Source organism: Myotis myotis, unplaced genomic scaffold (assembly GCF_014108235.1).
Source record: "Myotis myotis isolate mMyoMyo1 unplaced genomic scaffold, mMyoMyo1.p scaffold_m19_p_6, whole genome shotgun sequence".
Classification (NCBI taxonomy): domain Eukaryota; kingdom Metazoa; phylum Chordata; class Mammalia; order Chiroptera; family Vespertilionidae; genus Myotis; species Myotis myotis.
Window position 1 is genome coordinate 95,446,150 of NW_023416368.1, and position 25,785 is coordinate 95,471,934.

The 25,785-nt window shown below is 45.2% G+C and overlaps 1 protein-coding gene across 6 annotated transcripts in view; it reads right to left on the reverse strand.

The window, feature by feature from the left end:
• ADAMTS2 (ADAM metallopeptidase with thrombospondin type 1 motif 2) overlaps nucleotides 1–25,785 on the reverse strand; it is a 290,963-nt gene that overhangs the window by 56,965 nt on the left and 208,213 nt on the right. For 5 of the 6 annotated variants that reach the window (XM_036313182.1, XM_036313181.1, XM_036313183.1 and 2 more), the window contains exons 7-11: nucleotides 23,546–23,651; nucleotides 22,755–22,898; nucleotides 22,234–22,366; nucleotides 21,706–21,819; nucleotides 1,514–1,659 (exon numbers count right to left, since the gene is read on the reverse strand). In XM_036313182.1, coding sequence (XP_036169075.1) covers nucleotides 1,514–1,659; nucleotides 21,706–21,819; nucleotides 22,234–22,366; nucleotides 22,755–22,898; nucleotides 23,546–23,651 — 643 coding nt within the window. Of the gene's footprint in view, nucleotides 1–1,513; nucleotides 1,660–21,156; nucleotides 21,540–21,705; nucleotides 21,820–22,233; nucleotides 22,367–22,754; nucleotides 22,899–23,545; nucleotides 23,652–25,785 lie in introns of those variants that run through there. The other variant, XM_036313186.1, reaches the window with a different exon arrangement.

The window sequence follows — 25,785 nt, forward strand, 5'->3', positions numbered from 1 at the left end:
CACCCGTCCCTTCTTGGCCAACATGGACTTGATTCCTCTACCCAGAGCTATTACTGCTGAGCCCCTTTGGTTCCCTGGTGGCTAGTTCAGGGCATGGCCAGAGAAAATGCAGCAGCCTGGCCGAGCAGAACAGGGGAGCTGCTGCAAAGGCAGAGATGTGGGTGGGCTTAAATTTGGGGGCACAGATTCCTCTGAGAAGTTGATGTGAAGCTAGAGACCTGCTCCCCCAGAAAAATGTTCATACACAGAAAGTCATAATACAATTTTGGATGAGGCCATAGCAGGGTCCAAAGAAGGGTGATGAGGCTTAGGGTCTAGGCACCCCAACTCAAATATCTAGGGGTTCAGGTGGGCAGAGGAGGTGAGTGAAGATGGCTGTGGGGAGGGGGGGGGGCAACCTGAGTTGCCCATTAACCTGTATTGCTATGGTGCCCAATTTGGAAACTAGAAATCTGTTTTCTTTATGTGAAATTCCAAATTTTTAACATTTTCATGTAAATTAAAATCTTTAAAACTCTGGCCAAAGAGAGAAAGACAGAAGCCACATGTCTCCCAGGAGCTGAGGGCTGCTAATGGGCAGGTGGAAGACCAGTGAGTTGACATCTGTGGGGAGTTTTCCTGCACCCAGGTCCTGTTCACATTACTGTATGTGCACTAACAATCACTCCATGAGCAGGCTGCCTGAGGCCCAGGGGGAGGGGCCTAAGTGACCCACCCTGACTTACATGGGGCTGCAGGGGCCCGGGACCCAGGCATTCTGGCTCCACATGGCTCTTTCCATGGGCACTGCCCTGGTGGAGGCCCAGGCTAAGGGTTCAGACAGGAAGAGTGGCCTGGGCATGAATAAGTAAGTAGCTATGGGCCGAGGAGGGGGCATGCACCAGAAAGCCTTTTATAAGGTGGAGTGGGTGGGGGGATGAGAGGGACGGGGAGGGGCTAGGGAGGACAGCACAGCAGGCCCCAAACCTGGGAAGCAGGAAGGGAAGCATGGTTGGCAATAGGAGTCCAGTGGGCATGGGGGCAGACTCTCCAGGTTATCTCTTTCCTGGGTAGCTGGGTTCAGGCAGCATGTTGCTGGCCCTGCCCCTTGCCTGACTACAAATAGTTGCTCCCCCTGCTCAGGTTCCTAGCATCCTGGGGACCAAGAGAGCCCTCCTCCTTCTTATTCTTAATTCCTGTTCTCTGTCCCACCTTATGTCCTTGATACACTTGACCAAGAAGGAGAGAGCAAGCCAGTGTCTAGAGGAGGGTCAAAGCCTGTGGGGGGATGGATAGCAGGCCAGGAGACCAGGTTTTCAGGGCTCCAGGGCTGGCTCTGCTCCCAGCAGGCTGCGCAACCAGGGCCATGAGGCTTCCCTCTCTGAGTCTCACCTTCCTCCCAGCGAACAGGATGCCAGCCCTTGCACCCTCTCCAGAACTGGCATGCAGCAATAGGGACCGTGCAGGATAGGAAGGGGCCTCAGGAACCACAGCTGCCACCCAGGAGAGCTGGGAAACATCAGGGTCAACTTACTGTGGGTTGTCGCACTGGCGGGTCCTGAACTTAACACCTGTACCACAGGTGCGCGAGCAGGAGCCAAATGGACTCCAGGTGCCCCAGTTGCCATCTCGTTTGAGGATGTCAGGCGTCAGCCAGATGCAGTGTCCTTTAAAGCAGTGCTGAAAGACAGGTCATTCCCTTGACCCATGGCCTCCTGCCCTCCCTTCAACTTGCTGTGTCCGTGAGGACTGCCTAGCCCTGGAGGCAAATGGGGAGGCAGACCTACTCACTCATAGAAGCTCGAAGCCCCGCAGGAGACCTAGTGAGATGTTGGCCCACCCAGCTTCCCCCACTATTGCCCTGCCCTCCTACCATCCTCAGCACCTTGTCTAGTCAGAGTCTGCCCTACACCATGTCCCTAGGGTGAAGCCACTGGCATGCCCACACAGGAAACACTAAAAAAATGCAAGTAGCTCATCAAGCCTGGGATTCCAGAGACATATAAGATCTACTGCTTAAATTTTTAAAAAGCCAATTTAAAGAAAATATGGAAGCAGGTCAGGTGGTATGCTGATGTGATAAAAATTTATGAATATAGTCAGGATACACTGGCAAGCAGGGAACACAGTTCCATAACTTGAATCTGATCACACTATCCCACCTCCTCCCATGGGAGGAAGCTTACACAATCTAGGGGCCCATTTTAAGGAAAAAATTTTAAAGTTAAAAATACTAAATTAGGTATAAAATGAAATATTAAATTAGAATAAGAAAATACATCACAAAAAATTAAAAATTGAAAAACTGACTAATATCACAACCAAAAGTAAGTAGAAAGAAGGAAATAATAAAGATCAGAGCAGAAGTAAATGAGATACAATCTAAGAACAATACAAAAGATCAAAGAAACCAAGCACTCTTTGAAAAGACTAACAAGATTGACAAACTGTTAACCAGACTCATCAAGAAAAAAACAGAGAGGACCCAAATAAAGAAAATCAGAAATGAAAGAGGAGAAGTGATAACTGACACCACAGAAATACAAAGGATTATAAGAAAACATATAAAAAATTATACTCTAGCAAATTGGACAAGCTGGAAGAAATGGATAAATTCCTAGAAACAATCTTTTAAGACCAAATCAAGAAGAAACAGAAAATTGGTTCAGACCAATTACTGCCAATGAAATCGAATCAGTAAGTGTCCTGGACCGGATAGCTTCACAGGTAAATTTAAGTATTATAAAAAGAAATAATACCTCTCCTCAAATTATTCCAAAAAATTCAAGAGGAGAGAAGACTCGCAAGTTCATTTTATGAGACCAGCATAATGCTGATTCCAAAACCAACAAATATATTATGAAAAAGAAAATTATAGGCAAATATCCATGATTACATAGATGCAACTATCCTCAACAAAATATTAGCAAACCAAATTCAGCCATACATGAAAAAGGTCACACACCATGATCAAGTGGGGTTTATTCCTGGGATGCAAGGTTAGTTCAATATCTGCAAATCAATTAACATGTTAGACCACATAAACAATATGAAGGATAAAAAACATGTGGTAATATTAATAGATACAGAAGAAGCATGTGACAAAATCCAGCATAATGATAAAAACTCTCAACAATGTGAGAATAGAGGGTATATACCTCAACATAATAAAAAGACATATATATATATATATATATATGACAAACCCATAGCAACTGTCATAATCAATGGAAAACAGCTAAAAGCATTTTCTTAAAATCAGGAATAAGAGAAGGTTGTTTACTTTCACTGAAGTCCTACTCACAACAATCAGACAGGAAATAGAAATTAAAGTCATCCTGATTAGAAAGGAAGAAGTAAAACTGTCATTACTTGCAGATGATGTAATTTTATATAGAGAGAACCCTAAAGAATTCACCAAACAACTATTAGAAATGATAAATGAGTTCAGTAAAATAGCAGGATACAAAATTAATATTCAGAAATCGATTGCAGCCCTGGCCGGTGTGGCTCAGTTGGTTGAATGTTGAATGCACCAGAAGATTGCCAGTTTGATTCCAGGTCAGAGCACATGCCCAGGTTGTGGGCTTGATCCCTGGTAGGGGGGCTTGCAGGGGGAAGCCGGTCAATGTTTGACTCTTACATTGATGTTTTTCTTTTCTTTTCTGAACTACTGTGCTCTTTTATTCCAACTTCCTTTCCCAATCATATGCATTAATACTATATTTCTTAAGAGTATCTGAGAATATTGGCAATCTAGAAAGAAACTGTTCATATATAATTCTTGGTGTATTTAAATACAAAACAGGAAGCTTATGTAAATTTTCTAAGTAGATTCCTTTTTCGTTTTTCATAATCTCATAGTAATTTCTGGCTTCTTTTTGAAATCTAGACAAGCTCCTATAATATATATAGAGAGAACCAGTAGGTCGTTGTTATCTTGTTGCCATTGAATTATTATTATTATTATCATTATTATTATTATTATTATTATTATTATTTTGGCTGGCTGTGTCACAGGTTGCATAATGTAATTTCCAAATAATCTTTTATTTCTCTGAATAAACAAGAGTCTCTATAGTGCTGGTATCTGTGGATGGGTGGTAAGACTTTTTACACAACTTCTCAAGCCAAACTACTGGAAATCTTAGTTCCTTCCTTGTATTTTTTTTCTCAGTTTTTTTTAAAATTAAATCTTTATTGTTCAGATTATTACAGTTGTTCCTCTTTTTCCCCCCTAGCTCCCCTCCACCACGTTCCCACCCCACCCTCTGCCCTTACCGCCCCCCCACCACTGTCCTCACCCATAGGTGTATGATTTTTTTCCAGTCTCTTCCCACACCCCCACACCCCTTCCCCCCGAGAACAGTCAGTCCACTCCCTTTCTATGCCCCTGATTCTATTATATTCACCAGTTTATTCTGTTCATCAGATTTTTTATTCACTTGATTTTTAGATTCACTTGTTGATAGATATGTATTTGTTGTTCATAATTTGTATCTTTACCTTTTTCTTCTTCTTCCTCTTCTTAAAGGTTACCTTTCTTTTTTTTTTTTTTTAAATATATTTTATTGATTTTTTACAGAGAGGAAGGGAGAGAGACAGAGAGTTAGAAACATCGATGAGAGAGAAACATCGATCAGCTGCCTCCTGCACACCTCCTACTGGGGATGTGCCTGCAACCCAGGTACATGCCCTTGACCGGAATCGAACCTAAGACCTTTCAGTCCGCAGGCCGACGCTCTATCCACTGAGCCAAACCGGTTTTGGCTTAAAGGTTACCTTTCAGCATTTCATATAATACTGGTTTGGTGGTGATGAACCCCTTTAGCTTTTCCTTATCTGTGAAGCTCTTTATCTGACCTTCAATTCTGAATGATAGCTTTGCTGGGTAAAGTAATCTTGGTTGTAGGTTCTTGGTATTCATCACTTTGAATATTTCTTGCCACTCCCTTCTGGCCTACATAGTTTCTGTTGAGAAATCAGCTGACAGTAGTATGGGTACTCCCTTGTAGGTAACTGACTTTCTTTCTCTTGCTTTTAAGATTCTCTCTTTGTCTTTTGCTCTTGGCATTTTAATTATGATGTGTCTTGGTGTGGTCCTCTTTGGATTCCTCTTGTTTGGGATTCTCTGCGCTTCCTGGACTTGTAAGTCTATTTCTTTCACCAGGTGGGGGGAAGTTTTCTGTCATTATTTCTTCAAATAGGTTTTCAGTATCTTGCTCTCTCTCTTCTTCTGGCACCCCTATAATTCAGATATGCTTGAAGTTGTCCCAGAGGCTCCTTACACTATCTTCATATTTTTGGATTCTTTTTTTTTTTTTGCTTTTCCGGTTGGGTGTTTTTTACTTATTCGTATTTCAAATCTTTGACTTGATTCTTGCAATCCTCTAGTCTGCTGTTGGATCTCTGTATAATATTTTTTATTTCAGTCAGTGTATGCTTAATTTCTAGTTGGTCCTTTTTCATAACCTCGAGGGTCTCACTAGATTTATTGAGGGTTTCACTAAATTTATCAATGGTTACTAGAAAATTCTTGAAAAACCTTATAACCATGGTTTTGAACTCTATATCCAGTAGTTTGCTTTCCTCTATTTCTGTCATTTGTGACCTGTTTCTTTGTCTCTGCATTTTGGCTGCTTCCCTGTGTTGATAGAGTGGCTTTCTGTGCTAGGTGTCCTATAGGGCCCAGTGGCTCAGCCTCTCCAATTACCTGAGGTGGACACTCTTGGCGCACTCCTTTGTGGGATGTGTGCACAGTCTTGTTGTAGTTAAGCCTTGATTATAGTTGGTATCACTGAGAGGAATTGACCTCCAGGCCAATTGGCTGTGTGAATCAGCTGTGTCTATGGTAGAAGAACTTCTGTGCTGGAGACACCCTTATGGGGCAAGACTTGCTTCAGTGGGGCTTTGGTGCTCACTGAGTCTGCCCCCTGAGTGTGTCCCTTATGGGTCTGAGGAGTTGTAATCTGGATGGTCCCACTCTGACCACTGGGTACACTGGCACTTGGATCTCTAAGGAGGTGCTAATTTAGCCTCTGCCTGAGGCTACCCAGCAGGAGCTACGGAGAGATCTGCAGATTCCTCTTCTTTGTTTGGGGTTTGGAGGTGCCCAGATGAGGCCCAGCTGTGAAGCACTGCAAGCTGCTGTGGGGCCTTGGGCCTTCTTTTGGATGTTCTGGGTGTTTCTCACCCAGCTGCAGTTTGTTAGGTAATTTTAGATTGCAAAGGGCCAGGCCATTCATATGCAAAAGCCTCTGCACACAGCTTGGGTGGAGCGTGGTCTCAGGGAATCAACAGGGTGAGCAAACAACTATGGCTGATCCTTAGTCCTGCCCTAAGAGTCCCCGGGTGTCAGTGTCCTGCGGTAATCACTGCAAGCACCTCTGAGAGAAAGCCGCCCTCGAGTTCCGCCCACTGCCAGACAGTCCAGTTTCTCCCCTTACGAGTCTGGGTCCTCAGAGACTTGCCCGGAGTTGGAGTTCAGAGCGGGAGTTTGTGTCTCCCTCCCGATTGAAAAAGATAACCACGCCCTCTGTTGCCAGCCCTTTCTGCGTGGGCCTCCATACCTCTGCACTTTACTTCTGCACCTCCTCTGAGTCTCAGTGTGCTTTTTATTTCATTCTAGTTGTAGAATTTCCACTCAGCCAGCCTTCCTGTGGTTGTGGATGATGTCCATTTTGTCTTTTAGTTGTATTTTTGAAGTGGTTGTGCGAGGCAGCAATTTCAGGTGTTTACCTATGCCGCCATCTTGGTTTCTCCTTTTCTCTGTTTTTTAAATTTTATTTCAAGAGAAACAATTTTAAATATGATAATGTTACATGCAATAAACAGCAATTATTCAAGAAAAATGACCTTACATATAATAACATTACATGCAATAAAAATTAATATTTCAAGAATAAAAGGATTTTAAGTATAATAATATTACCAAAACTGTATTAACATAGTTGTAGGAAATATTAATAATCTGCAAATAACAGGATTACTTCTATTATATTCTAGAATATTTATTTTCCTCTGGCTTATTTTTGTTTATCAGTTTTATGTTATTCATTATATTCCACAAAAGAGTGAGATCATATGATATTTATCTTTCTCTGACTTGCTTATTTCACTTAGCATGATACTTTTAAAGTCTATTTTGTTGAATATGAGTATTGCCACTCCAGTTTTTTTTTCTTTTCCATTTGCATGGAAATTTTTTTTCCATCCCTTCACTTTCATCCTGTGTGTGTCTTTTGTTTTGAGGTGGGTCTCTTGTAGACAACATATAGTTGGGTTATGTTTTTGTATCCATTCAGCTACCCTACACCTTTTGATTGAAGCATTTAATCCATTACCTTTAGGGTTATTATTGAGAGGTACTAATTTATAGCCATTTTAATTCTGTATGGCTAGGTTTCTCTCTCTGTTTCTTCTTCTCAGCAATCCCTTACAGCAATCCCTTTAGCATTTCTTGTAATGCTGGTATGGTGGTGATAAACTCCTTTTTTTGGTCTGGGAAGTTCTTTATTTGACCATCTATTTTGAATGATAGCCTTGCTGGATATAGTAATCTTGGTCTCAGATCCTTGCTTTCAATTACCTTGAGTACTTCATGCCATTCCCTTCTGGCCTGTAGAGTTCCTGATGAGAAATCAGGTGTCAGCCTTATGGAAACTCCTTTGTAGGTAACAGTTTTCTTTTCTCTTGCTGCCTTTAAGATTCTCTCTTTATCTTCAATTTTTTTGCATTTTAATTATGATGTATCTGGGCAAGGGTCTGTTTGGGTTCTTCTTGTTTGGGGTTCTCTGTGCCTCCTAAACTTGTGTGACTTTTTCATTTACCAGGTTAAGGAAGTTTTCTACCATTATTTCTTCAAACACCTACCTTATTCCTTTCTCCCTTTCTGCCTCTTCTGGCACACCTACTATTCTAATACTAGAGGCTCGATGCATGAAATTCATGTGCGGGTATGGTCCCTAGGTGTGGCCTGTGATCAGGACCATCTTCCCCGGCTGCCCGCAGCTGGCCCTGTATCCCACTGACATGCACCCCTGGTTTCTCATTCACCATCTGTGGGTGCCTGGCCAGCCCTTTCATGCCTCTGCTCCTCCTACCAGTCTCTATGCGGTCTCCACCTTCGGTCCTCCTTGGGTATCAGGGTTCTTTCCTGTGAGGTTTCCATTGATTATTCAGGAAGCTTTTCCATATTTCAGTTGTAATTCCAGCTTGCTCCTGGGAGCATGCCCATGCAGTATCCTCCTACTCTCACATCGATGTTTTTCTCTCTCTCCCTCTCCCTTCCTTTCTCTCTAAATAAAATCAATAAAAAGATTTTAAAAAAGAAATCAATAGCATTTTTATACACCAATAGGAAACTATCAGAAAGAAAAATTTTAAAAAATCCCAGTTACAATTGCATAAAGAATATCTAGGAATAAATTTAACAAAGGAGGTGGAAGACCCATACTAGAAAAATTAAGACACTGAAGAAAGAAATTGAAGATACAAAAAATGGAAGCACATTCCATGCTCATGTATAGGAAGAATGAACATGATTAAAATGTCTATATTACCCAAAGCAATCTATAGATTCAATGCAACCCCTCTCAAAATTGGAGTGACAAAAATGTTCTAAAATTTGATGGCTGTGATGGTAATACAATATCAGATGTATCATTAGCTAATATGTTCTCCCATACAGTGGATTTCCTTTTCATTATGATGGTGGTTTCTTTTGCTGGGCAGAAGTTTTTTATATTGATGTAGTCCCATTTGTTTATTTTCTTCTTAGTTTCCTTTGTCCAAGGAGATGTATCCATACACATATTGCTACGTGAGATGCCTGAGATTTTACTACCTATGTTTTCCTCTAAGATTTTTATAGTTTTATGACTTTCATTTAAGTCTTTTATCCACCTTGAGTTTATTCTTGTGTATGGTATAAGTTGGTAGTCTAGTTTCATCTTTTTGCTTGTGTCTGTCCAGTTTCCCCAGCATCTTTTGTTGAAGAGATTGTCTTTACTCCATTGTATGTTCATGCCTCCTTTGTCAGATATTAATTGACTATAATGGTGTGGTTCAATTTCTGGGATCTCTGTTCTGATTCACTGGTCTATATGCCTGTTTTTGTGCCAGTACCAGGCTGTTTTGGTTATAATGGGTTTGTAGTATAGTTTGATATCCAGTATTGTGATTCCCTCCTACTTTGTTCTCTCTCAAGATTGCTGCAGCTATTCAGGGTCTTTTATGGGTCTATATGCAGTTTTGGAGTATTTGTTCTAGCTCTGTGAAGTATGCTATTGGTATTTTAATAGGGATTGCCTTGGATCTGTAGATTGCTTTGGGTAGTATAGACATTTTAATGATGTTCCTTCTTCCAATCCATGTACATGATATATACTTTCATTTGTTTGTATCTTTCTCTATTTCTTTTTTCAATGTCCTATAGTTTTCCAAGTACAGGTCTTTTACCTCCTTGGTTAAATTTATTCCTAGTTATCCTATTTTTGTTGTTGTTGTAATGGTAAATGAGATTGTTTTTTTAGTTTCTGTTTCTGAAAGTTCATTATTGGTGTATAAAAATGCCATTGATTTCTGGATGTGGATACTGCTACCTTGCTGAATTCACTTAAGTCTAGTAGTTTCCTGGTGGTTTTTTATGTACAAAATCATGTCATCTGTGATTGACAGTTTTACTTCCTCCTTTCCTATTTAGATGCCTTTTTTTTTTTTTTTTTTTTTTTTTAGGACATTACCTGTAAAAAAATTATGTTTATTTTGGCAAATAGTACAGAAAGACATCCCAAGAAGATATATTCTTAGTGTGAGGTTTAAAAACTGAGGTTGGATAAAGAAGAGAGAGTGACATTGGTAGGCAGTCTTTAATCAGTAAAATATCCTTTAAGTAGATGAAAAAAAAATCTATATTGTACATTGGCCAAAAAGTTTCCACTGATTACAAACATATTCCCATTAATAAAAGTGTATGTGTGTGTACATTTTTCTTTTTTTATTGTTTAAAGTATTACAAATAGTAGTACATATGTCTCCTTTTTTCCCCAATTAACCTTCCCCCAGCCTCCCCTACACCCTGGAACATGCCTTCACCCCCCTCCCAGTGTCTTGTGTCCATTGGTTATGCTTATATACATGCATATAAGTCCTTTGGTTGATCTCTTACCTCTTCCTGCCCCCCAACCCTCCCCAGCCTTCCTGCTGTCGTTTGTCAGTCTGTTCGATGCTTCTCTGCCTCTGTATCTATTTTTGTTCATCAGTTTATAATGTTCTTTATTATCCATAAATAAGTGAGATCATGTGGTGTTTTTCTTTCTTGACTGGCTTAATACACTTAGCATAATGCTCTCCACTCTTCTTGTCTGATTGCTGTGCCCATTGCTTTTGCCCATTTAGTATTATGTTGACTGTAGGTTTGTCATATGTGGCCTTTATTGTGCTGAAGTATGATCCCTCTTTTCTGCTGTACTGAGAGGTTTTTATCAAAAAAGGGTTATGGATTTTGTCAAATGCCTTTTCTGCATCAATTGATATGATCATGCAGTTTTTATTTTTCAATTTGTTTATGTGATGCATCACATTTATTGATTTGCAAATATTGTACCAGCCTTGCATCTCTGGTTTTTAAAGCCCGTAGTTATGGGGATTTCTTTTCCCAGCTCTGGAACCCTGGGCTGGGTGTCTGATGTGGGGCTGGGACCCCTTTTTTCAAATGGGCAGCCTCTGCAGGGACGATCTCCCTCCTGATTAAAAAGGCAGTACATGTGGGTGCTAGCCCAGCCCATTCTGCACCTCTGCCCCTTCTACCAGTCTCAATGTGCTTTCTTCTTTACTTCTATAATTTTGAACTTCCATTCAGTCAGCTTTAAGGTGGTTCTGAATGATGGTTTTTCTGTATTTGAGCTGTTTAACCAATTTTGATATGGTTATGGGAGGCGGTGAGTACAGGTGTTTACCTACACCACCATCTTGGTTCCTCCTCTCCTTTTCTTCTTCTTAGTCTCTTTAACATTTCTTGCATTTCTGGTTTGGTGGTAATGAACTCCTTTAACCCTTTTTTTTTGGTCTGGAAAGCTTTATTTCACCTTCAATTTTAAATGATAGCCTTGCTGGATATGGTAATCTTGGATTTAGGCCCTAGCTTTTCATTACTTCAAGTACTTCATGCCACACCCTTCTGGCCTGAAGTATTTTTATTGAAAAGTCAACTGACATTCTAATGGGAACTCCTTTGTAGGTAATTTTCTATTTCTCTCTTGCTGCCTTTAAGATTCTTTCTTAGTCTTTAGTATTTGCCATTTTAATTATAATGTATCTAGGTGTGGGTCTCTTTGTGGTCCTCTTGATTGAGACCTTCTGTACCTCCTGAACTTGTGTGACATTTTCCTTAACCAGGATGGGGAAGTTTTCTGTCACTATTTCTTTAAACAGGTTCTCTGTTCCTTGCTCACCCTCTTCTCCTTCTGGTATTCCTGTAATGCAGATGTTGTTATGTTTCATGTTATTCCAGAGTTCCTTTAAGCTATCTTTCTGATTTTTAATTCTTTTTTCTATTGGCTGCTTTAATTGGTTATTTATTTTTACCTTGTCTTACAAATCACTGATTCGATCCTCTGTTGCATTCAATCTATTTTTAATATCTTCCAATGTGTTCTTGAGACCCAAACTGCTGTTTCTGACTAATTAGAGCAGGCAAATACTCAAAGCCTCCAGAGACCCACTTCTGCCTGAAGACTGATTGGATTCAGTCTGGAATAGCCTCAAGCAATCATCCAGAGGTGGAGTGAGAGGTTTTCTAACAGGGTGGGGCAATTGCTTCTGCCTGGAGGCTGTTACTCTCAATCTCTTAATGGGCCTTAGAAACTCCATAGGGTGGGTTAAGGGCTTTTCCAATATGGTGGGTCAACTATATTCCCTCCAGGCAAAAACTGCCTGGATAGCAAAGATTTGCCTGAGTAAGATGACCTCTGCAATGCGAGAGAATGACTTGGCACAGGAAACAGGGGCGTCTTCCTTCTGAGATCTAACCCCAGATCCCCCCAACCCTTGCTTATGCTTATACAGCTCCAGTCAACTCTGCCCTCCCTTTGCCAGAGCCCAAGGTGAGTGGCTGCACTTGAAATTTTATGTATTGGCCCTTGAAGAGGGTGCCTGCATTTCCAGCCATCTCTCCCTGGCAGACAGCAAACCTGCTACTTTTCACAGCCAAATGTTATGTGGGCACCTTTCTCAGTTCTCATACTCTTTGCTGGGCCTCAGCTTGGTGACTAGATCCCAGAGTTCTCAATGGCCCCCCATACCCGCTGAAGAGCTGAGATATCCCTCTAGAACTTCAGCTGCTATATGTGGGAGCCTAGCCAGCCCTTTTGTGCCTCCGCCCTTCCTACCAGTCTCTATGCACTCTCTACTTTCTGTCACTGGTTATCAGGGTTCTCTCTAGCTAGTCTTTAGTTGATTATTCAGGGTGGTTGTTTTGTACCTTAGTTGTAATTCCAGTTTGGTCCTGGGAGCATATCTGTGAGCTTCCACTTACTCTGCTGCTTTTTTAAATCTTCCGATGTCAACATTTCAGTTAAGACATTTAAATGCTTTTCCAATGTGATCACCAGATTCACTCCTCTTCAATAACTGGATTGTCAAGTGTTTTAAGAGCCTGTATGTTACTTTCCTCCCATAATTACCTCATCTTCCTCCTAATGAATGACTGCTTTTGATCTGAAACCTTTTTCTGTTATAATTAAATTTGTTAAGTCAGATATTTCTATCGACTTCTTTACTCATTTGTCACCTTTTAAAATTTTCCCTTAAATTTTATCTGAAATTTTTAATACATAAATTAAGAAAATGTTAAAAGAGGGTGTGTGTGTGTGTGTATATATATATATATATATATATATATATATCCATCAGCTAATAAAAATGATGAAAGAGGATATATATATATATATATATATACACACACACACACACACATATATATATAATATATATTAGAAGTTTGTAGTTTCTTTACTTTATTATAGCATTCCAAAACAACTTTCAAAATGGTAGTGAAACTAGTGTGTTAAAGCTTTATCAACATTTTGAATAAACTTTTTACATTTCACATGCATTCAGGTTTCCCTTATTTTTTTTGTAACAGGTATGAATGCTTGACAGCTTTGAGACAGGTGCAGCATCTTGTTACACCTTTCTAAAGAAATATCCAAGTTGGGTCTGTGTTTAAAATGTCCCATCTACAAGACAAACTCCAAAAGTAAACAAAAACTGTTGCAAATATAGAAGCAGTCACAACCTCAGGTACAGTTGAGGCAGCTTTTCTCCATTGAGTTGAGGAGAATGGGCTGCACACGGCATGTATCCTGCAATAGCCGTGGGTGAGTTGGCATAATGGCCATAGTTTTTCTGGAAGTTATTCTTACATCTGGACAGATATAGTAATTTAATGACACTTGAGAGATACTGAGGACCATGTAAATAAGCCAATAAATACATCCCAATCTAATTTATCCTGAGCCAAACCCACAAGGCACCCATATGCCAGGCCGCATAGAAGTGTTTCAGAGAGGAAGGTAGAGTGAAAATAGAAGTGATCTTAATTGATTATGTTTAAAATATCTTACCTTCGAATTTATGAAAATATACAACCATGTGAACATATTGTGAGGCCCCTCCCAGGACCTTGAAAGGGGCCCAGGCAAGTGAGGTGCCCCAAAGCTTATCACAAGCTTCACCGTAAATCCAGTTCTGTTCTCCTCAACCCTTCTGTGGGCTCCCCTGCTGCAGAATGAAGATTAAACCCTGGGCCACAGGTAAAGGCTCTGCATGACTTGCTCTACCTCCCACCACCAGGCCAGGCACTGGCAGACTGCCATTTCTTTTCTCCCTCCCTCTGAGTGCCTTTCCTCAGGAGACATCCTGAGCTCCACTTCCTTCCCCCACCCTTGCTGAAGTGGATGCTGTGATGAGACCCTTGCACAGGTCAAGGCTCTTTCTCTTCCAGCGGCCAAGTGTGTTGGTTGCTGGTGGATGGCAGTTGAATCATCACTCTTCTGGACATGCCCTCAGTCAGAGGGCTGCCTAGCCCAGGGTCATGTCCCTTTCCTGGGGACAGTCATGGCCAATGACTCATCAAGTTTGGGAACAACTCTGAAAGGCCAGCCCAGCCCAGCCCAGGGCTCCTGGTGTCAGCTGAGCCCCATGTTATGACCACATGGCTGTTCAATGTCTCACTCTCCTGCAGGTGTTGATCCACATTGTCCCCAGGAAAGTCCCTGCCTGTGGATCTCTGTCTCAGAGTCGATTTCCAGGAGAGCTGTGCTGCCTTCTCCATGCCCAAGTCATCCCCAGGCATCCCTCCTGGTTCTTATCTCTCAGGCAGGCCCTTCCTTGACTCCCTACTTTTGAGCACATGTCTGCATGGAGGCCATCTCTCCTCTTCCTTCCTGACACAGTAGCACTTCCAAGCCTGCCTGACAGACTGTGCCCATTGAAGGCCCTGCAGAAGCTGCCACTCTCAGGGTTCTCCTCCCCAGACTCCAGATAAGTGCTCAAGGGCTCCATCTGGGCACATGGCCAGCAAGCATAGTCACAAACAATCTGGGGTCAGGCAGGCTTAACTGCAGGCCACCAGTGATGCTGGACATGTTCTTCCTGTACATTGGGGACCTCATCGCTCACTCAACCATGGAAGGGAAGGGAAGATCCCACAGAAATGCTGGCTGGTGTCCTCCTCAGCTGAGGGAGCAGGGTGAAGCTGGCAGGCAAGAGAGAGAGCCCAGGTAGGGGAAGGCTGTGAACTGAATATTTGTATCATCCCATAATGCATATGTTGGAGACTGATCCCCACTGAGATGATATTAGAATGTGGGCCTTTGGAAGGTGATTAATGCATGAGGGTGAAGCCCTTAGGAATGATATTAATGCGTTTATAATAAGACATTAGAGAGATGCCTTTTCTTTCCAAAATGTGAGAAGACAGAAAGACAATGGCAGCCTGCAACCTTCACCAGAGCCTGACTATGTGGGCACCCTGATGTCAGGCTTCAAGCCTCCAGAACTGTGAGGAGATATGTGTTGTTTTAAACCCCAGCATTTTTGTTAGAATAGACCAAGCCAACGCAGACGAAGTGAGGGAGTACTCCTGGTACCTCTGAAGGCTATGACTGTGGTTGGGCCTCTAAGTTACTGGTGGCCACGGGAATCAAAGGCCAAGACAATGGAAGAGGCTACACAGTGGTCCCCTTGTTCCCACTGGACACATTGGTGCCAGCATGTAAATGGGGAACTGGGCCCCACAAAACTCAGGATACCACCCAGTCCCATAGTTCAATGGACCAGCTCCCTGTAGACCTGGGTCCAAATGACCAGAGGCAATGCAGGTGCATCAAACAGAAAAATGACAACTCAGCAAAAGTTGAGAAAGAAAGGAAAACACCATGACTCCACCACACAGAACCTGCTCCTCTACACTTTTGGTTTATTTCCTCCTGGACGACTATGAGTACTAAACAGAGGGAAGTTACCCTGAATGAACATGCTTCTACTTTGATACCTCAGTGCTATTATGGGAGAAAGAGTTTAATGTTATTAAAAGGCTATATAACATGTTTAAATGCTTACAAATATTTCATCCAGTAGAGATAGTTAAATATTTAAAAGCACAATTTCACATGTCCTGAGTGAATTTGGAGCTTATCACAGAACCCCGGGACAACCTGACTGGGCTGTGTCATGGGCTAGGTCAGTGGTCAGCAAACTGCGGCTTGGCAAACTGAGGCTTGCGAGTCACAGGCGGCTCTTTGACCCCTTCAGTGCAGCTCTTCCACAAAATACCGACTTCTGTGCATGGGTCACAAAGTTTCAATCTCACTGTACGTGTGCGCCCGCACGTGGTATTTTGTGGAAGAGCCACACTGAAGGGGCCAAAGAGCCGCATGTGGCTCGTGAGCTGTGGTTTGCCGACCACGGTTCTAGGTACTCCGGACAGCGCTGACATACCTAGCAGGCCAGGAACACTGCCTGGTGGGTCTGGAAGCCTGAATGGCAGGCTTTCTGTTTCAGGAAGGGATTATTTAGCATTTCTGAACTGTTGAGGCCCTAGGTCTCCATTCTTCATCCATCAGCATGTCCCCAGTGGATACCATGTGCCAGGAGCTTGGGATGTGAGGATAAGCAAGTTGGGCACTTAGCTGACTCGCCCTAGGAAAGAATGGCACCAGGTCACATGGCGAGGAAGGAGGGACCCAGGGCTTGAACTCTGGGTATCCCTGTCACTATGCCTGTCTGCCAATTCTCAGCTATACAGGAAACATAAGCACAATACAGAAGCATCATGAGGCCTTTGCATCAGGCATGTATCTCTGAAACAGTCCTCAGAAGTTCATGAAAATTAGGGTGGCTGATGCTTCCCCAGGGTGCTTCATGTGGACACAAGAGCACATAGAGGAAGGACCCTTTCCTGCCGAGACACACTGAGGCAGAAGCACCTGGCTGGGCCTGTCTTCCTCCTGTTGCCTTGACCCTGGCTCTGGCAGGGAGGGCAAGGTGAAGCCACCAGCCTGGCCTGTGGGGCATATCCACCTGGGAGGACCCTTTGTACTTTGGCCTGGCCTTGCCTCCCCAGTACATGCATATATGCTTCATGGCTGAAAGCCAAGCCCATCAGAGAGCAGATCTGAGCCAGGTCTCCAGTACACTGGACAGGGCAGCACACCAAGCAGGCACAGGAAACACTTAGATCAGTTAGTCCTTCCCTCTCTCCCACAATCACCCAACCTTCCTGGGAGCCACATGTGTTAACCATGCCTTTTATTTTCTGGACTAGAAGCCCATTGCAGGAGGATTCCTACAATAATAGGGCTTCCGCGGGCCGATCGCACTGCCAAGCCCCGCTGCCCAGGGCCGCTCATGGGGGTCCCATGGGGCTTAGGTGGCTCATTCGCTCTGCCAGGCCCCGCTGCCCAGGGCTGCTCATGGGGGTCCCGCGAGCTTAGGCGGCTCGCCGCACACGGGGGTCCCAGCTGGCGGTGGGGTTTAGGCGGCACACAGGGGCCCGGATGGCGGCTCGCACTGGCCCACCCTGCCTGCAGTATGCAAATTAGCCGCCATCTTTATTGGCAGTTAATTTGCATATTGTGCTGATTAGCCAATGGGAGGCATGGCAAAGGTATGGTCAATTACCATGTTTGTCTATTATTAGATAGGCTTCTGATACTGTGACATCTGGGGTCTTGCTGATTCTGGAGGGGCTGTCCCTCCTGGGGTTGGCTAGTTCCTAGAGATAGTGAACTACTAACCTGAGAACATGCCTTCATATGCAAACCACCTAATCCAGAGCTCCCACCCCAACCACCTCCTCTGCAGGCTCTCACACTCTGGACCACTTGTCCTTATCACCCAGAGACAAGTGCCAGAGGGCTACGGGCAGCTCCTATGCCCCAGTGCCCATTGACATGTTCACACTAGCCAATCCTAAGCCTGCTTACCCGGCTTCAGTGTCCACTGTTTCTTCCTGTGGAAACCACAGTTCCCACGTCCCTCTGCTTCCTGACCCACCCTGCTGCTTTCTGGTGTCTTCCCCCTCTTCCCTGTGTGGCACGCTAGGGGATGGGGGTGGGACACTCCTTTTGAGATCTGTGAGGAAAAACTCCTTTTTCAATAACAATCATCTCCTGCTGGCTTTCCTCTACCTGAGTTTTCAATTAATATACTAACTTTCAAATACCATGCTCTTCTTATCTGCCATGCTCTCCTCAGCACAGTCCACTAAACACACGCTCTCTGCCTGGAGTGCTGCTCCCACTTCTCTACACCCTTGGGCTTCAGCGGGGGTCACTGACTGAGTGTCTCTCTGAGCTCCCTGACAGGCCCCTCCTCATCCCTGTCTTCACTATCATGTCACCACTGCTTCTTCATATTCATGGCCGATGCCCACAGACAACAGGTACCATGGAGGTGGAGCAGGCCTGATACATGGAATGAATGAGCGAATGAATTAATAAATGGATGGGTGTATATGGAGTTGAGGGACATCTAGCTTCTTCAGCCTAATCCTCAGGTGCATTGTCCACTTCCTTGTCCAAGGGCAACATGTTCATATCTCCCTTCTATCCACACCTGCCCACCCATGAGAAAGCTGCACACCCACTGGCCCTGGTTCCTAAGCACCTGACCCTTTCAGCCTTACCTGCCTAAGCACATGGTTCTGAACCACCACAGTGTGCAACTCGGGGCAAACAATGAGTGGACCATGAAACTAAAGGCTTATCTGCTGCTTCTCTACAGATCAAATCTATGTAGAGAACAGAGAGTGTTCTGTTTCTTAGTAATGGTGAACACACAGAACTGTGTGAGCAGGGGTATAATGTGACAGTGAAGGTTGAGAGGGGAGAATGTGCTTGGGATGGTCCACTGGGGAATTTGGACAATGAGGATCCCATCCCAGGCAGTGACCAGAGCCTGAATGCTGGGTGACCCTTGCTGAGGAGCTTGAGGGAAGGGTGGAACAAAGAGGGACAGGAGGGACAGCCCAAGATGATCTGCTATTTCTCCATCCTGGCCAGACTTCACCCCTGCTTCCTCCCCACTCCCTTTCTTCTTGCCCTGGTGGCTTTTCTTGAAGGTAAGAAGTGACTAACTTCCAAATATAAAATTACATTGCAATAACAATTAAAGTATTGAACTTATAAATGCACACAGGTGGAGGATTCTGATAGGCCCCAGGAGGTGCCCACCCCCCTCCTCTCTCCCTTTGCTCCTCCAGCCTCACCCCACACAACAAGAATCCCTGGTTTAGGTCAGATTTCAAACTTTGCTCTTGTGAACCATGCAGGCTGAGTTGAGCCCCAACTCTGGCCCTTCAATCAGCATAGCTCTGTTTTTGTTTTGTTTTTTAATACAAAATGACAATTTTATTTACTGGGCTAAATTAACAAAGGGTCCTACTACCAAAATGAGTGAAGGGCCATGGCTGGGTCAGTCGTTTCTGTGAGGATGGGGCTTTTTGGCCACATCTGCCCATCTTCCTCACCATACTCCACCATCCCACAGGAGAAGGGAGCCAATCAGTTGGGGGTGTAAGCATCCTTTGACCCACATTCTCCCAGTGGCCAGGTGACTGTGGGTGAAGACCAGCCACACACTCCAGGTGAGCACACCTGGGAAGGGCTTGCCTCCTGCTCTATCCACCGTCTCTCTGCCCACTGTGGATTGGGAAGGGTGGCTGGGGGAGGAAGCCATGCTGAGGTAGTCTCATCCTCCAGCTCAGAGTGTACTGAGGCCCTCACTGGGGTAATGGCAAATGCTTCAGGGCCCTGTTCCCTTTGTCAAGCTCCTGTGGGGTTAGAGGGCTATGTGGTTAGTACTGATATCATTAGGTTCCTGGCATTTATTACCAACTAGCGGCCCAGTGCATAAATTCGTGCACCAGTGGGGTCCCTTGGCCTGGCCTTTGGGATTGGGCTGAAACCAGCTCTTCGGCATCCCCTGAGGGGTCCCAGACTTCGAGAGGGTGCAGGCCAGGCCGAGGGACCCCACTGGTGCATGATCGGGTCCGGAGGGGGACACAGGAAGTTGGCCAGCAAGGGAGGGGACCATAGGAGGGCTCCAGGGCATGTCCAGCCTGTATTGCTCAGTGTCAATTGGCTGGATCCCAGCAGCAAGGTAACCTACCGGTCAGAGTGTCTGCCCCCTGGTGGTTAGTACACATCATAGCGAGCGGTTGAGCGGCCTTAGATTATCATTAGCATATTATGCTTTGATTGGTTGAACGGCCCACTGGCCTACTGGACACTTAGCATATTAGGCTTTTATTATATAGGATATCCCACCTCCAACTTCTAAGAATTCATTAAGTCTGGGGGCACAGCCAAATCACCTGGGCATCTCTTAAAAATACCAAGTCCTAGGTCAGTGATGGCGAACCTTTTGAGCTCGGCGTGTCAGCATTTTGAAAAACCCTAACTTAACTCTGGTGCTGTGTCACATATAGAAATTTTTTTATATTTGCAACCATAGTAAAACAAAGATGTATATTTTTGATATTTATTTTATATATTTAAATGCCATTTAACAAAGAAAAATCAACCAAAAAAATGAGTTCACGTGTCACCTCTGACACGCGTGTCATGGGTTCGCCATCACTGTCCTAGGTCTTCAAACAAAATATGCTCGTGAATGTCCACAGCAGCACATTCACAAATGCCAGAAGATGGAATCAACGCAAATGCTCACTAATGGACAAACATCCACAGAATGTGGTCCATTTAGACAGTGGGACATTACACAGCCACAACAAGTTATGAAGCACTGACACAGGCCACAACATGGAACCTTGGACACGTTATGCTGAGTGAAAGACGACGTATATACTAGTAAAAGGCCACATAATATATGATTCCAGTTATAGGAAATTCCAGAACAGGCAAATACACAGAGACTGAGAGTATATCAGTGGTTGCCAGGGGCTGGAGAGAGGAAGGAAATGGAGACTCAATGCTTAATGGGGTCTTCTTTTGGGGTGGTGAAAAAGTTCTGGAACTCTAAAGTAGTGATGTAACTAAACATCTCTGAATTGTATACTTTAAAGTGGTTAAAACAGCACGTTTTATGTTACTTAGATTTCACCATAATTTAAAAAATAGCAAAAACAATTCCCGATCCTTATTGCAAACCAAAACCTGCAGAGGGGTGGGCCTGAGAATCTGTAGATTTAAGAAGCTCCACCACAAACAAAATAAAATTAAGCAGAATTTAAGACCCACCTGGAAGAACCTCAGGCCCAGTCTATCTGGGGACTTTTCAGGCCTGGGTTGGGGGAACCTGCATTGGAGTCCACGACCCTCCCCCACAGAGTAGGTATACACAGCCTCAGTGGGTTGAGCCCTGGGGGGCTGTGACCCAGGTTTAGGCACATCTGCAAAAGCCAGCCCCGTTGCAAGTTACTGGCTGAGAGGTAGGTATGAGACTTCATCGGAGCCGATGAAAATTAGGCTGGGGGTTAGGAGAAAAGTACTGGGAGAGAAAAGCTTGTTTTTCTGGCAATTTGCTGGAGGTGAGAAGTGGGCCTGGGATAGCCATGGGCAAACTATGGCCCGTTTGAAATGAATAAAACTAAAAAAAAAAAAAAAGACTGTACCCTTTTATGTAATGATGTTTACTTTGAATTTATATTAGTTCACTCAAACACTCCATCCATGCTTTTGTTCTGGCCCTCTGGTCCAGTTTAAGAACCCATTGTGGACCTCGAGTCAAAAAGTTTGCCCACCCCTAGCCTGGGAGGATGGCAGGTGATGGTGGGTGACTACTGAGCAACCTCAAGGGACAAGTTGGCCCTCTAAGGGGCAAACACCAAATTCTAGAGTCTAAGCCTGAAGCTAGGCCTGGGGACCCAGCAGCCACCTGACTCCACTGTTGGCCTCAAGGTGAAGTGACCCAGTCACGCACAGTGTGCAGGGGGGACTGAGTCTGCTGGAATCCCCCAGCTGCTCCTCAGAGGAGGGAGTTCTCTAGGCAGAGGGTTGAAGCATAGACAGGTGCTCTGAGACATCAGGTTTGCTCTGAAAATAAAAAACAGTGTGTGGGAAGCACAAGGGCAGAAGCTTGGAGAGTGGGGATTATTAGAAAGGAGGCAGGAAAAGCCCCCAGCTCCACCCCAAGGGCTCTGAAGGGACTGTCCCTGGATATCTGAGAGTGTCATGGGGCCTGCCGTCTGCCCTGACTCACCTTGCCAGGTGCACACATGGTCCCATCCAGTGGGGGGCCCTTCTTGGTCTTGCAAAAGTAGGGATTGTCAGGGTGGCTGCACCACAGCTGCTTGCAGGGATCGAAGGTCCGGAACTGGAAGAGAACACCAGCCACTGGTCAGGGTGCTTCCCACTGTGGGGACCCTATTGCCCAGAGACCTCTTGGACAGCTGTGCAACTGGCACAGCTTGACTGCCTGTGATAGGCTTGTGTGGCCAGTGGGTGCCCTGAGTACCATGTGATTCTGAGGCCATAATTTCTGCCTTCTGGAATGCCCTGTCCTCCCATTCAACCTTTACACCTTGCTTCTTCCTAGGGAAGCCCTCTTGAATTCTGCAGACCACGCAGGGGCCACACCATGCCCACACCATCCCTTGATGCTCCCCAGATTACAGCCCTTGTCAGCTGTGTGCTCCCTGCCCAGGACCAAGTCTAGATGGGCAGGGTGGGCACTGTGTGACTGGGTGCAGAGGGAGATGCTGCCCCAGGTGCCGGCTCCGACACTCACCGCGGTGCACATCATGTAGCCCAGGCCGAAGTCGAAGCGGCACTGCTCGTTCATGGAGTAGTGCAGCCCAGGAAGCTGGGGCAGCGCCGGCCAGTCGTGGGCGAAGGGGTCATCCCGCAGGCAGTCATAGGAGCTGTGAGGGGACACGTGGGCACTGCAAGCTGCCTTCAGCCGGACTGGCCATCCAGTCTGTGGGGCTGCTGAGGCCCCTTCTGGAGCTGTGATGATGGGCCTGTCTGCACACCCCAGCTCTCAGCTGGGCTGCCTCAGTTTCCCTGCTGCATCTCTGTTTCTTTGTGTGAACTACCCAGGACCTGATTTGCCCAGATCCCAAGTGTCCTTTAAAGGTGCTCCCCAACAGTGGGATCCCCCACACTGACCTGCACTGCTCTTTCCCTCTCACCTCCCCTGTACCTCAAATTGGAGGACCCAAGGTCTGGGGATTTGCATTGGGCCCAGGAACACTGGGACACGCACCCCAGGGTTTCAGGTTGTCCTTGGGGGACATGGGTGGTACTCACTGCAGGTAGCGGCTCAGCTCTTGCTGGCTGCAGCGGGACCAGTGGAAGCGGTGGAAGGCTGCCTGCACCAGGGGTGCCATGATGCTGCCCAGCCGTACCTCGTCGCCACAGCGGTTGCCCTGCCCATCGTGCTCCATGCCTAGCCTGTTCAGGGAGCCAAGACAGCCTCACTGGACCCTCACCTGGCTTTACTAACCTGTCAGCTCTACCCCACCCAAATGTTGGGAGGGCCCCCCAACCTCCCTCCACTGGGCCCTCCTGGACCTTTGCTGTTTTGGTCTGCCCTAAGCCAGGTGATACCAAATTTCCATTGGTAGAATCTGAAAGGCAGGGGCACACTGGGGAGATGGCATCCAGCAGCATGCCTCTCAGTGTCCTGTCCCCAAGGCAGGGGGCTGTGACATGAGATTGCAGTGGAGCCCAGCTCTTCAGGTATCTTCTTGGCACACTCCCCACACAGGCCCAGCGGCCCTGTGGTGCTTCCCATCAGTATCTGTCCAGCCTGGAGATTTAGGTGGTGCCTGGGGCATGTTCCAGGGCCAGGGTCCCTCAAAGCCTCAGTTACTCATCTGTAAAGTGGGGTAATCCAGGGAAGATCCCCAGCACCCACTTGGCTCTTTCTTTGTTATGCTTCCTCAATAGAAAGTGAACCTTGGGTCTGCCCTATGCAGTGCTGGGAGGACAGGCCATCATATCTTTTTCATATGGGTCTGTGCCTCTCAGGGTTCAGAGAAGTGGGGTCCCTCAAACCCCAACCTTCTCCAGACAACCAGGACTGTGAGGCCACTTACACGTGGCCGGTCTCGTGGGCTACCACAAATGCCGAGGAGAAGCCGTCCTCATGGTTCAGGGTGCAACTGCGAACAGGGTGGCACATCCCGGTGACAGGAGCATAGCCTAGGAGGAGACAAAGGGTGGCTCCAGCTCCCAGTGACCTCACCATCCCCAAATGAGCAGAGTTGACTGCTCCAGGCTGGCACAGCTCAGAAGACTCTCACCCTAGGCAGCAGGCCTCAGTTCTGCCCCTCAGTTTCCCAAGCCCAGATCTCACCTGGGAGAACTATCTGCCACCTGGGCACCCTCCCACTTGCCATTCTCTTGCACACAACCTCCCACCTCCCAACTCTGCTGGGTGACCTGTAAGACTCCAGCTAGACCTACTTTCATAAGACACAGAGGGCTGCGGCGAGGGTGGTCCTCAAAGCTGCTCAGAGGCAGAGCCAGGCAATGAATACTAATTAATGTTCCACCCTGCCCTGCTGGCCACAGAGGGGATGAGCCAAGTAGTCTGAGGGCACGCAGCTATTACTCAGCTAACTCTGAGCTTTGGCTGAGAAGATTCTGAGCCACATTCCTACCAAAGGGTCTCTTCCATCAGGAGTTTAAGGGAAAGGTGCACCCAGAGATGGAAGGCAGAGAGTAGGAGGGGTGGTGGTAGCAGGGCACATCCCCCCCTGACATTGATGCACAGTGACCCTCCAGCCACCCCACCCAGTCAAACGGCTTTGAAAGACACTGAATTCACAGAAAACAGGGAGGAGATGCAGTGCATTTTGCCAGTCTATTGACACTGTGTGGCCCTGTGGAGACCCACAGAAAGCAAGGCAGGGCTGAGGAACAAGGAGGGTGGGAAAGCCTGCAGAGGAGGACTGAGCCCTGCTGGGTTGAGCCTAATCACTGGGTTTCTTCAGAAGTCCCAGGGAAGCCTCCAGAACCAACTGCACAACCACTGACAGGAAGGGGGTGGGTGGGACGCCCTACCCCATCTAAAACAGCAAAACCAGAAAATGGGACCTGCCATTTGGCCCTGGGCAAGATAAAGAAGTGCATGCAGAGCTGCCTGTGCCAAGTGGGGCCTCTGCTATGATACCTGGGGGTTTGAGAGGCCCACAAAGCCAGGGGCCCCAGCTCTAGGAGCCCCGATCTAGTCTCACTCCCCTAACTCCCATGGGGAGATACCAGGACAAGTTTTCCAAAGAGAAAAGTTGAGAAGAAGGAGAAAAAGTGTGATTTTAAACTTGTCTGTACAAGTACAGAAATCTTTTTCACTTGGAATAAACAAGAAAATCTGTATCTTCAAGTATTTTTTGCTCTGTGGATTTTGAGATGATTGTTCTTGAATCAGGGTGCCAGAGCAAAACTTGGGAGATCTTCCCTCTGTCCTTTGTATACAAACCTTGCCTATGAATGTGCCTTGTGCAAGTATTTCTCACTCACCCTGCTTAGCATTATGTGAGTCTTTATGATCTGGAGATTTGAAAAAGTATCTTTATCTTTATATTCTTCCCTTTTATTTTATTTAGCTGCTGTTCTCTCTTTCTGGAAATCTTAGATACATATTGGACATCCTGAATTATCTACATCTCCTAACTTTTCTCTCATATTTTAATATTTTTGGATGCTCTTGACTTTTTACTTCAGCTTTTGAATTTTCTATTTTACCCATCACATCTTTAATTTCATAAAAACTCTTCTTCATTTTCTAATTCTTCTTAGCAACCTGTTCTGGGCTTATGGGCAAATTTTTCTAAACATTCTTGAAATATTACTTTTTAAAAAGTTCTTTTTCATTTTCTAAATTGTCTGTTTCCTCTGGAGTCAGTTTTCTGATTTTGTTTTTCAATGTGGTCCATTTTTTTTAATGTCTAATAATCCTTAGCTGTCCTTTCACATTTTTTATTTATTTATTTATTTATTTATTTATTTATTTATTTATTTATTTGGGGGACTAATTTTATTGTATGATAATTATTAAAACAAATGAAAATAAAAACACATACAGAATCTTCTGGGGTGGGGGGTGGGTGGGTGGTGGGGTTCTGGCTACAGATGTTTATGGCTTCCCATAGAGGGTGAAGGGAAGAGAAGGAAAAGGTTTGCTTTGTAAAGACCAGCCTGCTTATAAGTCCTTTATGTGCTTCTCAGATGTTGTTCAGACAAACTGACCCTCCACTTCCTTTAGTCACTCCAAACTGTTGATCCTTTCACATATTTATTTTATTTTTAAAATATATTTTTATTGATTTCAGAA